The 16,412-nt window shown below is 37.9% G+C and overlaps 1 protein-coding gene across 5 annotated transcripts in view; it reads left to right on the plus strand.

Annotated features, from left to right (window-relative positions):
• Positions 1 to 15,873, plus strand: part of PCNX1 (pecanex 1) — a 175,996-nt gene extending 160,123 nt beyond the window's left edge. For all 5 annotated transcript variants that reach the window (XM_081227690.1, XM_081227688.1, XM_081227689.1 and 2 more), the window contains 7 exons: positions 3,871 to 4,101; positions 4,962 to 5,236; positions 7,032 to 7,237; positions 9,195 to 9,637; positions 10,052 to 10,192; positions 10,379 to 13,492; positions 13,729 to 15,873. In XM_081227690.1, coding sequence (XP_081083816.1) covers positions 3,871 to 4,101; positions 4,962 to 5,236; positions 7,032 to 7,237; positions 9,195 to 9,637; positions 10,052 to 10,192; positions 10,379 to 10,519 — 1,437 coding nt within the window. In that variant the 3' untranslated portion in view covers positions 10,520 to 13,492; positions 13,729 to 15,873. The remainder of the gene's footprint in view (positions 1 to 3,870; positions 4,102 to 4,961; positions 5,237 to 7,031; positions 7,238 to 9,194; positions 9,638 to 10,051; positions 10,193 to 10,378; positions 13,493 to 13,728) is intronic.
• The last annotated feature ends 539 nt before the right edge of the window (positions 15,874 to 16,412 follow it).

The raw sequence follows: 16,412 nt of genomic DNA on the forward strand, positions 1-16,412 counted from the left end.
TGTAGAGAACAAACATATGGACACCGAGGGGGAAAGCAGCCAGGGGTGGGGGTGTAATGAATTGGGAGATTGAGATTGACATGTATACACTGATGTTTATAAAATTGATGACTAATAAGGACCTGCTGTATAAAAAAATTGAATTAAAAAAATGTTTTGATACATATGGTATTATTTTATTTATATAAAATTTAAAACAGGCTCAACTAATCTTTAGTGACAGAAAGCAGATCAGTGGTTGTTTGGGATGTAGAGATTGAATACCAAAAGGCAGGAGGAAACTTTGGGATGACGGAAATGTTCTACATCTAGATTATAGCAGTGATTACACGAGTTTGCACATTTGTCAAAACGCATCTCACTGTACTCTTAAAATGGGTGCAGTTTGTTGTGTGTAAATTATACCTCAACCTGATTTTTTAAAAAAGATCCTGTTCCCAGAGAGCTAAAAATACGAAATTTTTAATAACTTTTGTTTCAGACACAGTCTTTTAACTTTTGCTTTTTTCCTTTTCAGTTCTTTTTTAATTTTTTAATTCTCCAATCTAATGTGTTATATGTTTTTACTTTAGAAATTAAAACTGTTATCTGTGTAATATTTAGTTTTACAGTGTCCTATAATGTATCAGTGCTCTCATACACATTATATCACCCACAACCCAGAAAATTATTTTAATCCCTGTTTTATAGATGAAGATTAATCAAAACTCAGAGAAATTACTCAAATTGCCCTTTTCATGTGTTCTCTCTTGTCCTCTATCTAATCATTTTGTAAAACAGCATATTTCCTTATTTTTTTCTCTTTTGCTAGTCTCTTTAAGGATTTACCTGGTCGTTAGATGTAAAATAAACCAATTAAAGTCTAGCTTGGTTTACAAGAGATATATAATGAAAGTCTTACAATCTGTGATCTCCTCGAGGACAAGGACAATATTAATCTCTATGTCTGTGTCCTCCTTGCTTAGCACAGTGCTTGGTGCCCTGTGAATGTTTGCTACGTGAGTTTCATTGTTTTCGTAAAATAATATTTCCTGTGCCTCTGCTCATAACTTCTCAAGTTATGAGAAGTTTCTAAAATACTTTTAAAAACTTTTCCTAGAATTGGAAACATTATCTCTTTTTATTTATTTGAAAACTAATGAGAAACATTGAAAAGTAAACATCTCCCAAGAGTAAGCACCTTCCGTCATCCCATACCATCATACAACAGCCCCACAAAGCAGTCACTGCCAGTAATTTGATGCCTATCTTTTCTGACTTCCCCAAGTTCATGCAGACATTTCCAACTATATGTATATTTTCCTTTTTAAAAATGTAATCGTGCTATAGAAATTGATCTGGAGTGCAAGATTTCTTCCCATTTAGTTTAACGTGGACACCTTTCTAAGTTAGCACATATAGAGGCACACCACATTCTTTAATGACTCTGTAGTATTCCAGAGTATAATTTTTACTCCATTTATTAAGCTATCTCACTATTCATGGACATTCTGATTGTTTCAATTTTTTTTAAATAAAATTATTTATTTATTTTTGGCTGTGTTGGGTCTTCGTTGCTGTGCGTGGGCTTTCTCTGGTTGAGGCGAGCAGGGGCTACTCTTCGTTGTGGCGTGCGGGCTTCTCATTGCAGTGGCTTCTCTCATTGTGGAGCATGGGCTCTAGGCATGCGGGCTTCAGTAGTTGTGGCACCCAGGCTCAGTAGTCGTGGCTTGTGGGCTTTAGAGCGCAGGCTCAGTAGTTGTGGCTCACAGACTTAGTTGCTCAGCAGCATGTGAGATCTTACCGGTCCAGGGATCGAACCCATGTCCCCTGCCTTGGCAGGTGGATTCTTAACCACTGAGCCACCAGGGAAGTCCCTGTTTCAAATATTTTATCAGTGAAACAGTGCTGAATGATGTACATAGAAGTTTACATATTCATTCAACTATTTTAAGCCCAGTGAGAAGAAATATTTGGACAAGACTAAGCATTCTCCACTTTTGGCATGCTTAATGATTTCCAACTTTGTGTCCGTTTTATTAAGAATGTGATTACTGCCTGTCTCTGTATGTTTACTTTCCATTCAAATACTTGTACAAATACTACTATCCAAGGATGTCATTCCTTCCCTAATTGAACAACTTGATGAAAGAGAGCCCATCTTATGGCATCTAGCTATCTGCTGGTGTAGGAAAGTGAACTCAGTATTTAAAAGAAAGATTAGCATGGTTGGTGGTGTGTGATGGACAGAAGTCAAGAGCCATCCATCAGTATTTTAAGTTGTAAATGCTCTTAGGGCATGTTCACTAGAAGCAGAGTCAAGTCAGGGGATGCCCTCAGGACAGTCTGTGAGGAAATGATGGAAGCAGGAAAGACCAAGGGAAGAAGCTGAGCAGGAGTGTCTCTCAGCTGAGCTCTAGCCTCCCCTGGCCTCCAGAGGGAGCTCTGGAGTGTTAATGTCACCCAGAGTTCTGTTGTGTACCTTGCACCTCCACAGCCAAGGGGGGAATAATCCTCCCCTGGCATTTCCTACCCAGGCAGCTCCATTAGCTGAAGGTAGTTCATAGAAAATGGAACAGCTGTGAGCTGTTACGAGCCAAGCTCAAAGCAGTGGAGCGAGGAGTGCACCAGCCTTATAAAAAGTCTGGAGAGGCACTAGTAGGTCCTCTTCCCTGGACCCCTTTCCCTTCCCCCTTGGTGCCATCTCCATCCACTGAAAGTGTACTCATTTTTCAAGATCCAGCCCCAGACCACCTGCACTGTGTAGCTTTCCCTAATCACAGCAACTGGATTTGAAAGGTGTTTCAGTTAACTTTTATAATCATGAATTTTTAAAAATCAGAATGAAAAAATACTCTAAGAAATGTGTTCAAGTCCTGGCATTACAATCATATACTACTTTTCTAAACCTAGGAAGCAGTTAAGCCTCTTTGAGCTTCAGTTTTGATATTTGTAAAATTCTGGTATTACCTGCTCAATCTACTTGAACAGGTTGTTGTAAGAGTGAGATGAAATCTTGTATCAGAGAACTTCTTACGTTATGTACCCACGTGTACAGTGAAGACTTCCCTTAGTCTCATGTAGATGAACCCCCAGACTTGGAAGTGCATTCCTGGGGACATTGGCTTCTTGCTGTCACTGTCTCTCCTCCAGATAGCACACACTCCAGTCAGTTGGCTTGAGCACAAATGAGTCACTTTACCTGGATGTAAAAACTTACCAAGGCAGCCAATATAATATTTGTGTTTCCTTAATAATGCACTATTTCAGAAATTCTGATTTGTGTTATGATTATTTGGGTTTATATCCTGTATCCCCTGTTAATTTTTAGGTTTCTGAATGGGAAACACATTTCATATACTCCTTTGTTTCATCCATGCTACGTACCACGTAGTCTTGCATGTGGTAGATATTAAATAACGACTTGTCAAATAAGGCCAAGAGGTTTTTTAGGGAAGACTTTACTAGCTTCTCTAGGCCTAGGGCCCTTAATTTGTCCTCAGAGCTCATAGTTTTGAGCCTTATCTTAACTAAATGAGAGGCAGGATAAAATGGTTTATTATAATCATTCTAGAGATGTGGCTTTAAGTGAAAAGCACCTAGTTAAAAAGAAGCTCAATTTAGAGACCTTTTATGTAGTTTTAGCCTCCCTTAACTGATAACAGTGAGATAATCCTTTAACAGAAAAAAAAGATGAATGAAGATATGAAAACCAACTTGAATAATTTATCTCTAATAACATTAACATGTGCTGAAATGAAATATATAAACTAGTTTTTTAAGACTTTTAATTTAGTAACTGATTTAGTAATTTCAGAAGCTTTCATCATCCTGGAAGTCATTCTCTTCTCTTCCTAAAATTGTAGGTGTATTTTTTATCTCTGTGTATAGGACCATTTCACTTCTCCGGATGAATATGATGACCCCACTGTGCTCTATGAAGCCATTGTGTCTCATGAGAAGAACCTCGTCATAGCCCACGAAGGGGACCCTGCGTGGCGGAGTGCAGTCCTCGCCAACTCACCCTCCCTGCTTGCTCTGCGGCACGTCATGGATGATGGCACCAACGAGTACAAGATCATCATGCTCAACAGACGCTACCTGAGCTTCAGGGTCATTAAAGTAAGGTTCGGAGGCACTTGTTTGCCTCTGAAAACAATGGAGCTTAGATAACTGTATCCAGACTTTTAAAAAGTAATTGAAACTCTTTTATAGAAAACAAAAATAATGACCATACTACATTAATGTTTATTGTTTTTTGAGCTCTTAATTTATTTTGTCAGTAATTTACTCTGTCCTCTAAAATTTTTTCATGTGCCATAAAGCCTTAACTTTTTTGCTTATTTCTCTCTTGGCAGTCTCTTGCCTGTTATATGTGCTATTGGGGCAGCATCTCTTCCTAAAATGTCAGCACTGTCTTGCTAATAAGATGTGATTCCTAGGTTGCAAAATAATACTATAGCTTGTACTTCATAGTACCTAACTGTAAATGGTTCACTCTAACTTGCTTTTTTGTTTTGTTGTTTTTTTAAGCATCTCGGGGCTTTAGGAGGTTTAATCTCTGGCATTTTATTTTGATAGTTTATAATGTTTTTTCTTCATTTAATCAACCCCCAAAATCACAAACATCCTTTCAACTCTAAATATTTGTTACCTCTCATTTCTATCAAAAATATTTATTATCTTAGTTACAAAATTCAGTGCTTCACCAATTTAGAAGACTAAATGGACTACATTTTACTTGGTATTTTTACAAGATAGCAGAGGGAAGAACTCTGTAGGTGTTTATTATTTAATAGCCTAATGACAGTGGAAAATAGTTAACTCCTGTTCAGATGTGACCTACTTATATTTGTTTCCTGCTTTTCACAGTTGGTTATCATAATATAATGTCTTTTATATCCCTCCCATTTCTACTCTTCTGTTTCTATAAATTTTATTCTTGGCCCCTTAACCTAATTCCCATGTGTTCTGGTTTTCAGGTGAATAAGGAGTGTGTCCGAGGCCTTTGGGCAGGGCAACAGCAGGAGCTTGTTTTCCTACGTAACCGTAACCCAGAGAGAGGTAGCATCCAAAATGCCAAGCAAGCTCTGAGGAACATGATAAACTCATCTTGTGATCAACCTATTGGCTACCCGATCTTTGTCTCACCCCTGACGACTTCTTACTCTGACAGCCATGAACAGCTTAAAGAAATTCTTGGGGGACCTATCAGCTTGGGAAATATCAGAAACTTCGTAGTGTCAACCTGGCACAGGTGAGCCATAGGACTGCCTTTTCCAGTGGTGGTGTGTCCTGACCTGCTTAATCTAGGCAGTGTTAATGTGTATAGGTGCATTAGCACCACCTGGAAAGATTGTAGGAAAAACACAGATGCCACGGTACAATAAAAACCTGTTGTACCTGAGCTTCATGAAGTAGAATCTGAGCATTTGTATCTTCAAACTCTTATTAAATAAATCTAATGTACAGTAGTCTGGTCAGGAACCACTGCTCTAGCATTTAGTAGAATCTTGGATAATTCCCTCCTTTTCGTTTTTTAAACTCTCTATTGCAGCTTATTGCCACTATTAGAATGTGTGGGTCAACAAACAGGGCAAATGAGAGAAAAATAAAAGAAACTTGTGCAAGTCGATTACATTCTTTTTGTATTCCGTTCCAGCAGTAGGGGGAGCACGCTGTCCATGTTGAAACTCCTCCTTGTGAGATGCAGAGATACTGCTGCCATTTTAACAGTTAGTCAGCACTCACATCTCATATTTAGTGTCTTCAAGTATGCACATGAATTTTGTTCCTGTGCCTTTTGTGTAGTAAATTATGATACATGGTGCAGGAACATCATAATTTGATGGATGGTAAAGAAGAATCTCAGATTAAGAGTTGTTCAGATCCTTAAATATCAAAACTTAATCCAAAACAAGACTAGAGCAACAAACTCACAAATAGGTGTCTTAAAATTCTTCCAGGGGCTTCCCTGGTGGCGCAGTGGTTGGGAGTCCGCCTGCCGATGCAGGGGATACGGGTTCGTGCCCTGGTCTGGGAGGATCCCGCGTGCCGCGGAGCGGCTGGGCCCGTGAGCCGTAGCCGCTGGGCCTGCACGTCCGGGGCCTGTGCTCCGCAGCAGGAGAGGCCACGACAGTGAGAGGCCCGCGTACTGCAAAAAAAGAAAAAAAAAAAATTCTTCCAGGAATACCCAGCATTAAAGAGTAAAATTTCACCATTTTAACGTCTACCCCTATTTAAACAGAGGGAAGAATACAAACCAGGGTAGTGTTAAAAGAAGTTTTCTTTTCAAAAAGTACGTGTTGTGCTGGAATTGCCTTGTTTGCCCAGGACTGAGTGGTTTTCTGGGATGCAGGATTTTCAGTGCCAAACTGAGACAGTTGTGGGCAAACCAGGAGAGTTGGTCACCCTACGTTTTAAAAAAGAGAAGAGGGCTTCCCTGGTGGCACAGTGGTTGAGAGTCTGCCTGCCGATGCAGGGGACGTGGGTTCGTGCCCCGTCCGGGAAGATCCCACATGACGTGCCACGGAGCGGCTGGGCCCATGAGCCATGGCTGCTGAGCCTGCGCGTCCGGAGCCTGTGCTCCGCAATGGGAGATGCCACAACAGTGAGAGGCCCATGTACCGCAAAAAAAAATAAATAAATAAAAATAAAAAAGAGAAGAAAAATTATTACAGCAGTTCTCTTCAGGTGTGCTACAGAATAAATTAGGTTTAATTTAAATCAATTAGGTATTCGTGGGTTCTATACAGTGGCAAGGATTCTGTTTCCAGCTGAGATCTTAATGGAACAACTTGTTATGTGCAGTTCTTTGTTATGGTGTAGAAAAGATGATATCGAGTGTAGTGTAAAAGTGAAGTTGATTAGAAGAACGGAGGCAGTGAGTATGAGGGAGATACGCAAACATCATAGACTCTTGTGCTTCTTAATGTTGACTGCCCCATGAAGACTTCCAAAGGTGAACATTAGTAGCATTAAATGTTCAGAATACAGTACCTATCTTGAAGTGATCTTGGGACCACGCCTCCTACTCCGGTGTTTGTTCCTAGGTTAAGGAAAGGTTGTGGAGCTGGCTGTAACAGTGGTGGCAATATTGAAGATTCTGATGCTGGAGGTGGAGCCTTTTGCACTAGTAACAGTGCAACAACTGCCAATGATCCCCACAGCAGTGCGTCCCAAGGAAGCACTGGAAACCCAGGCCAGGGACCGGGAGCAGGACTCCATCCGCCTGTCACATCTTACCCTCCAACACTAGGTAATCTGAAACAAAATTATGTGTGTAATGTTAGCATCTCAACTGTGGGGTTCAGGTAGTATGTGTGTATAAAGAGGGTGACATATTACCTACTTGGAAATATATAAATAGAATGTTTTGTTTGATTCCCAATAGGACATTATCCTACTTGTTTATGTTAATCATTTAATATATATAAATATAAATACACACCATTTGAAATAGCATTTCTTTGAAAGTATCATTTTTAAAGGCCAATAATAGTTAACTAATGTCATTTATTTAACTTCTCTCCTGTTGAACAACGATTTGGTTTCTTCTGAGTGTTGTAATAATCTTTGTATATAAATCTTTGTAATCACTTACTATTTTCTTAGGCTGGAAACTTTAAAAATGGAATCAAGTCAAAGTTTATGAGAATATTTAAGACATGATACATAATGCCAAAAATCTTTCCAGAATTCTTTTTTATTTCTTTTACACCAATTGGTACTCTGACCAGTTGTATAGAGGAATGCCCGGCTTTGCATATCATTGTTTCCACCTCTACTCCCTGCTCTCTCAGAGAGACAGGAGAAGGGGGGTGGTCTTTAGTTGCATTTTTTAAATTTGCATTGCTCTAATAATACCTGAGGTTGGAAACTTTTAAATGAGTTTATCAGATCTTCTTTCTGAAGTACATGTTAAGTCTCTTGCCCATTTTTCCATTTGGTTATCCTTTTCTTATTTGTATATTCTGGATTGGAACTCTTGGTCAGTTTTCTGTACCACAGACATCTTTTTCCATTCTGTATCTTGGCTTTCCCTTCTCTTTCTGTGAAGAGCGGCTTGCCTTTTTTTGGTAAGTTCTTAATTTTTGTGTAGAGCAGTTTACTGATCTTTTCCTTTATGATTAATACTTTTTGTATCCTATTTAAGAAATTTTTCCTTATCCCAAAGAAAGCTATTCTTTTACTAATTTGCCTTTTACATGAGAGCTGTAATCCACCTGGCATGCAGCAGGACTCAGATCTTACCTGTTCCCGGATGGCTGGTTGGTTGATCCAGCACTGTCCTTTCCCCCTCTCTGTTTTGCATGGATCAGATGAAGTTTTAAAACACTTACTTAAAATGATTTTAAAAAATGTAATGGCACTGAAATTGTTAAGACTCTAAATAGGTGTGTGATCGACATTTTTTTATGTTCTTTTTTAACTTCTGAGTGAAAACCTAAAACTGCCAGTGTGCTTCTTTAAATATACCTTTTACTTTTAACATTGATTAGCTCTTTTTATTTTCAGATTAAAAAGTACATGTAGTTATTTTTCAATATAATTAATAATAATTTTCTAATAATCTTCACATCACTCTTCACAAATCTGAAGAATCCTATCGAGCCATTAGAAAAAAGGACACAGAATAACCTGCTATTTAGTATCACTGATCATTCATATTCAGTAGTGATCCCTTAATGTATATGCATATTACAGTGTGGCATCACTGTGCCTCTATAGGTGGTATAGTTTGTCATTGGAATAGATTGAAAGGGCATTAATACTGTATTTTGAGAAATAGTAGTTACAGAGCTTGCCGCATAGTAGATCCTTAATAAATATTTCTCACTGTCTCATTTCTGTGAGATATCCATGTATTCTGAAATATTTCAGTGAAAGAAATTTTAGGATTTATCTCAACCTAAATACCTGCTATTTTCTATAAATTATTTAATTGTATTTTTTTATGCCCCAGAATTTGAATTTTAAAAAGCTTCAGCAAACAGAAATTATGTTACAAAAACCACATAAGAAAATAGATCTCAGATATTTATTTATTTTTGGCAACTTTAAAAGTTTTAGGTATAAATATTAAATTCAATAAATTCACCAACTAATTTAAGGTGTGAGGCTTAAGGGAGAAAGTCTTAGAAACTACTGAAAAAGCAGTTGTATTTGGGTCATCCCACTGAGAAGGAGCACTGCTGTTGTTTCTCCCTCCCCAGCCGCTAGCCACAGCTCTCACTCTGTGCAGTCCAGCCTGGTCCGGCAGTCCCCTGCCCGGGCCTCTGTAGCCAGCCAGTCATCTTACTGCTATAGCAGCCGGCACTCGTCTCTCCGGATGTCCACCACGGGATTTGTGCCTTGCCGGCGCTCTTCCACCAGCCAGATATCGCTTCGCAACTTACCGTCATCCATCCAGTCCCGCCTCTCTGTGGTGAACCAGATGGAACCCTCCAGTCAGAGCGGCCCGGCCTGTGTGCAGCATGGCCTGCCTTCCTCTAGCAGCTCCAGCCAAAGCATCCCAGCCTGCAAGCATCACACCCTCGTGGGCTTTCTTGGGACAGACGGCGGTCAGAGCAGTGCCGCTGATACTCAGCCCGGCAACACCTTAAGTCCTGCCAATAATTCACATGCCAAAAAGGGGGAGGTGATTTACAGAGTCCAGGTGAGTAAGCCCACGGTTCTTCTTGCACTGTTTCTCTTATTCGTTTGTTTTTATTTCTTGTTTTTTTTTGAGTGAAGGACTCTTGTGAAGACACATCTTATATTGCTTAGTCTGAAGACTAGAACAATTTTGAATGTTGAAAAAATGTTTCTGCCAGTATAAAAACTGAAAGCAAGCAGTTTTTCACTGGTGTATTTGTTCCCTCTTCAGCCATGGTTATGTGGCCATTGCAGTTAAGGTCTCCTAGGAGGCTAAAAGGAATTCAGGGGCTCTTTAGGTTGTTTTTTATTCCATTATAGTCAGTGGAGAATTTGAGACACTGTGAAAGAAATTCTGTTTGGGATTATATAATTATTTGTCATCGAGGGGAAAATGAATTTTTGAATGAATAATCCATATGTATTTACACTGCAGATTGTGGATCCCAGTCAGATTCTGGATGGGATCAACCTGTCAAAAAGGAAAGAGCTGCAGTGGCCTGATGAGGGTATTCGGTTAAAAGCTGGGAGAAACAGCTGGAAAGACTGGAGTCCTCAGGAGGGCATGGAAGGCCATGTAAGTTCTCTATGAAGCTGGTGCTCTGACTTTTTTGTAGCCTGACTGGTATGCCTGTTTTTTAGCTGCTTTGTGTACTTATGCTTAATTACCAAACTGAATTACTACCTCTAATCTTAAGGATAGAGTCTGTGAGTGTATTCAGGGTCTCTGCCACTAACTGCTTGTTTTATTCTGAATCATTAGGTGATTCACCGTTGGGTGCCTTGCAGCAGAGATCCAGGTACTAGATCCCACATCGACAAGACAGTACTTCTGGTTCAGATTGAAGATAAATACGTGACTGTAATCGAAACTGGGGTACTAGAACTTGGGGCTGAAGTGTGAGCCAGTGTTTTATAACTTCATTTCTTTTCCCTCAAAATTCCAAGAGATTGGAAAAAAGAGGAGAGAGCAGAAGATGCCTGCAGGTATCCCTTTGAACCTGTAGGAGAGACTTGAACATAGAGTGGGCTTGGTTAAGCACTGCTCCTTGGCCCTTCACCCTGACTCCTGTCACTGTCTCCATCCCCAAATAAAGCTGAAATATTTTTTTAAGTTAGCTGCTGAGAAAACATCGTGCATGAAGGATAAAGTTCTGTTAAAATACATCCTTAAAACAAGTTTTTTCCTATGCATTGCCTATGCTTTAAATCAACAAACTCTTGCTTTCTAAACTATGATCTCATATTTTTCTAATTTTTTTGCCAAAAATAATTGCCATGTTTTGTCATAAAACATGAAATCCATTTACCTTGATTTTTAAAAACAGACAAGTGTAGAAACCTTCAGTTTGACATATAGCAGTATAAAAGTTTAATGTACAGTGAAAAAGACTATGAACAGACATAGATTTATCTTATTCCTTGAGCGCTAAAAACTTTAATGAAAAAAACTGCACTAATTTTTTACAATGCACTATAAAGTCTGAGATTTCTCAGAACATTTATTTATATATAAAAATAAAATACCATTATTTAAATTGCCTTTGGGATTAACCCCTTCCCTTTCTTTATACGTAGCAGGAACTGTGCTGCTCATTTTTCTTTAGCAGTCTGTACTCCATGCCAGTCCATTGGATGTTTCCTTTAAAATGAATACTTAATCTCAAGATACACGTAGCTTCATCACTGGCATTTCCCGGAGCCAGTAGTCAGTGACTCAGTCCCGTGAACACTCCTGCCAGCTCCTGTGTCCACATTTCAGATGGGTTCCAACACTGTGTGCGTCCCAGCTACCCTGTTTCTCCCACTTGGGGCAAGCTCTGCTGGGGTCAGTTCTGGGAAGAAAATACTTTTGCTTTTCAAAGAAGAAGGTGAACGTCCAGGAATTTAAAGAAAGGATGGATTGCCTTTTACTTTAAGAGTTCTTACCTCTTGAAGTTATTCACATGCAGTTCAGTTAATCCAGTAAAATTTTTTCAAACAAAATTATCCAAATGGTGCAGTTCTTATTGTTATATCCCTCTTTAATAACTTTGCCTATTATTTTCCTCCTCTCTTTATTCTATTACTTGAATTTTATTTCCTGTGATTTATAGTGTGTAGCTGTAATTTGAAATATTTATAACGGTGATGAAATTGACTTAATTCATATGTTGTCTCATAGCTTAAATTTTATTGGTTTTTTAAAAGTGTATGTATTCAGGGAAATATATAACTCAGATTTACAATTAGACTAGGTGGGAACTGCAGTTTAGGTTTAATTTTCAACATATGGCGTTTTTTAAATCCTTCAGAAAATTTTTCTCCTTTTGTGTGAAACTCCAAAGAAGACTGTACATCTGAGCATTTAGGAGCAGCCATCTTTCTGCCCCCTGTGAATGGACAGTAAAAAGAAGCAGGTGAAGTTAATTTCAGTCATACATTTTGTTTAGTCCATATATCCAAAGTATTGCTATTTCACCATGTGGTACTAGCCGTATTTCAGGTACTTGCTAGCCACATGTGCTTGGTGGTCACTGTATTGGGCAGCGTGGGTTTAAAGTGTCTTTTCATGAGGTGAGAGGAGATAGAAGCTGTTTTTCCTCCTAATTCTGATGTAGATCTTACAGTATCACATGACACTTCAGTGGAAGGAATGAAAGCTAAGGAAGTAAATAGCTAATATATAGCCTCTGATTGCATTTTCACTCCAAAACCTATTTACCTTTCCTTTTTCCAATTTTAAATGTTTGTGGGTATTCAGGAGCCAATGTGCCTCGTGTTGAGGTTTCCAGACTTCACACACTTTGCAGAATTTACTGTTGAAAAACTTTTTGTCAAATGATTTACTGAACATTTACACAAAGGTACCCTTTCTAAATTGACCAGTTAAAATGTATTTTTCCTGATGCTGTCATTATATTTCTGTGTTTGCCTTATTTTGGTAAATGTACAATATGCCATTAAGGTTCAGGTTCTTCTTTTTTCTCCTGAAACTGAATATATGATCTGTTTGTCTATCTATATTATCTAAAATCCTCTCAGAGGAATTATGCTCCCTGCTGCTTGTTCCCTTTCTGAGATGAATATGATCTCTTCATGGTCATTGCCTAGATGAGAAGATAAGTGGAGCCTTTCCAGTCTTAAATAGAAGATACTTCATTTTCCTACACAGAGAAAAAGAAAAAACCTGAACTTCAAATGTTTAAGACTAAAACATATAGTCTTTTTAAAATGATAATACTTTTCTAATAATTGCATCAGGGGAAGCATTGATAATTAAAGAAGGAGTCATGTCTTAAAAATAATTGGAACTAAAGTATAATATAGAAATATACACACTTTCATTAATTAAGTTGATTATACATGTCTTACTCAACCCTGTCCCCTGCCACCCCACACCCCCTTGGAGATTAGCGAGCTATTCATTTAGATTCCCTGCTTAGCCCTTTTGTTTAGTATATAAGACTCCAGTATACACCCATTAGCATCTTTAGTTCACAGTTGCCAAAACATTCAGAGTTCCATAATTTGAAAGTAAAAATATGTAATTAAAACACTAGTTTTTTCATTTGCTTTAAATAGTTTTATTGATAGCTTTCCATTTTTTTATTGTTTGATTTTGCTTTTTCCCCCTTTAGAGAGAGTTTTGGAATAAGTTATAAATTCCTAGCTTTTTTGCTGTTGTTGTTATTCAGTGTTAAAAATCATTTTATAACTCAAATTTTTGGTTAATCTTCCAGTTTATAACTTGGTGTAAGCCCTATTTTTACACCATTTTTCAATACTTGATAAAAGTTTATATGTTCACTTTTTTCTAAAGAACTATAATTTTTCCAAAAGTCTAGATTAATATAAGATGTTGATCTTGAAGGTACTTGGGAGAGTAGGTGGTGAGGCTCTATATTTTTTTTTTTTCTTTTTTCTTTTTTTTTTTTTGTGGTATGCGGGCCTCTCACTGTTGTGGCCTCTCCCATTGCGGAGCACAGGCTCCGGACGCGCAGGCCCAGCGGCCACGGCTCACGGGCCCAGCCGCTCCGCGGCATATGGGATCCTCCCAGACCGGGGCACGAACCCGTATCCCCTGCATCGGCAGGCGGACTCTCAACCACTGCGCCACCAGGGAGGCCCGAGGCTCTATATTTTTAAGGTAAAAGGAGATTAATTACCTTTCAGGAAATTAGCAAACAGACTTCATCAGTGTTCTGCCTTCTTTGAGTTTCCATTACTGGAAGATTAACTTCCATTAGATTTGAAGGTTTTCTTTTTTTTTTTAATATTTCAAGTATGTCTGAGATACTTCTACAGACCCTTGAAACAGAATTAGTCAGACAAGATTTCTCTCCCGAGTGAACCATGGAAAATTACTCTGTGTACCAAACGTCAGGCAGTGAAAATACAAGTTTTTACGTAAGAAACAACAGCACATTAAAAAGAGGATTTTTCTTCCTGGGTTAGTTTACTTTTCCATCTCATATCAAACTATTAAAAAACAGCCTCCAATCTAAGCAAGGGTAGCTTAGCCTTAAAGAATCCCACTTTGCTTCTGAGCAGCACCCTTCTGCCTCTGCTTAGGAAATCTTCATTTGGTGGATTGCTGCACTGAGTCACATTCATCCAGAACTGAGTCTTTTAAACTTAGGATTTGCCCAGAGGCTAAGGTTATTGTTTTCTTTCAAAAATCTTCCCTCCTAAATACGTGACTTGAGAAAAAGATAACAATAATTTTGCATGAGAATTCTTTGAATTTATGTTTACTAAGCTACAAAACTATAAATTGCTACCTGCATTGTGATTGACTTTTGTGTTTGTTTTCATTACTTTTTCATGAATATGGACAGAGCCCCCCCGTTTTTAAAAGTCCTCAGTATTCATTCTTGTTCTTTTTTGTAGTATATTTTAATCACATAAAATTACTTTGCTTGGACACAGACCAAGGGTAAGATGTCATTCAAGGCTAAGATGATATTTAGAGCCCATTAATGGACTTTGAACTGTCTGTTTCAGTCATATATGGAAATTGAGTTTTATTTATCTGGAGAAAGAGGAAAATTAGCTATTACCGTGTATTTGTGCAGCATAAATTTTAATATTACGTTGGATATGTATAGTTTTTTTTAAATTAAGTATTAAAAAACCAGCCTCTCTTTTCTTCACTTCATTTTTTTAAAAAAATCTGGTTGATATATACCTAGTCCTTCTCATTTGTTTAGGTGAGAACTGTGATTGGAAAGAAGTTAATTATTATACAAATAGATCTGGTAGGTATGTGAGTGAAGTACTAATTTTGGTTGAAACAGATGTGTATTTTCTGCTTTGAATCACCTCTCCAGAGTCATCTTGTCAAGAATTATGTGTGATAAGAATTTCTCTTTATTGCCTATCAGCCACATATTCTTTCTGAATTAGAGAAAATAAGTTCTATTTGTGAACTGAACTTCATTATCTGCCATTTTATGGAAGCAGCATAACATTCTTTGGGGGACCAGAGCTGATTGTCGTCATCACAAGGTTACATGACAGCTCTGTTCTAAGGCACACCTATTATATAGGGTTATACCTTTTTTCTATGCTTCAGCTCTGTACCTGACAGTTTATGATTCAGAGGATCCAAGCTAGAAGGAAGAAAGGTCATCTAAGATTGTGATAAGGATGAATTCCTGCATGGTATTTGCACAGATGGGGTGATACCCTGGAATTCAAAGCAGAGTAGTAGTAGAGAATGAGATGGCTGCTCCAGATGACTCTTGGATTTAGCATAATTGTGGTTAAACAAGATTTTTTATATATGAAGCTTGATTCTACAACCAAAATAACAGAAATGGGAGGGAAAATCATGTCTGCTTATGCTTTTTTAAAGTTTATTATAGTTTAAGTAAAAATAAATTGTAAAAAATGATTACCTTAACCCTGTACAAGTCTGGCAATGAGCTCTGCATGAGGAAATGGAAGAAAGAATACTGAAAATGATTCCAGGAAGGTAGGTGGGAGGAAGGAGAATGGGTTTCCCTTTTCTGATCATGGGCTCTGAAAGTATTCACTGCCTCTACCAGCATTCAGTATAAACCAGAGATAAGAATATACGTACTCACGTGTGTCTGTGAGTGTGTGTGTGTGCGCGTGTTGAGTGTTTGTTATTCTAAACAGCTTGTAAATACTGTAGATGTTTAAAATGGAAACTAAAAGCTGAGATTGTTTTTTCTTTGCAAATATATTGCATCAAAGATACAGTATTGACAGTGGATAAAACACGGAGGAAATAAATTTTTTTTCATTTTGCCTTCTGTCCATTTTTGTCAAATTAAGAAAAATTGGAGTTTACCATATTAAGCTCTTCCTAGCATATTTTAAAAACATGTACTTGGTTCTGAAAATAATCATTTTAAACAGAAGCTTTGGCCTATTAACATGGGATTCAGCTTATAATAGAAATGTATATATTTCATAATAAAAGGATAGCTTTTCACACTTGGCAGAAAGATTGTAGTTTACATCTTCTGAACTTATCTGAATGTGTCCTATTAATGATATAATATCAGATGGAGCATGTAGGATGATGGATGAAAATGTGTACATGTTCACTGTATTACACTAAATTACAGTACAGAAAATGGAAAGGACATACAGATTATGGTCATCAAAATCAGACAAACGCTAACTTGGTGTGTGTACTAACCCACTGATTTCATGTAGAATACTTCAAGAAAATGCAAGCTGACTTACAATGATAATAGATATACTCTTGACTGAGTCACTTATTAATCCTTCAGTGAGTCATTTTAACTATAAGTAACAACCAAAGCCAGCAGGGTGCAGGT

Source organism: Mesoplodon bidens, assembly GCF_964165515.1.
Source record: "Mesoplodon bidens genome assembly, chromosome: 3".
NCBI classification, from domain to species: Eukaryota; Metazoa; Chordata; class Mammalia; order Artiodactyla; family Ziphiidae; genus Mesoplodon; species Mesoplodon bidens.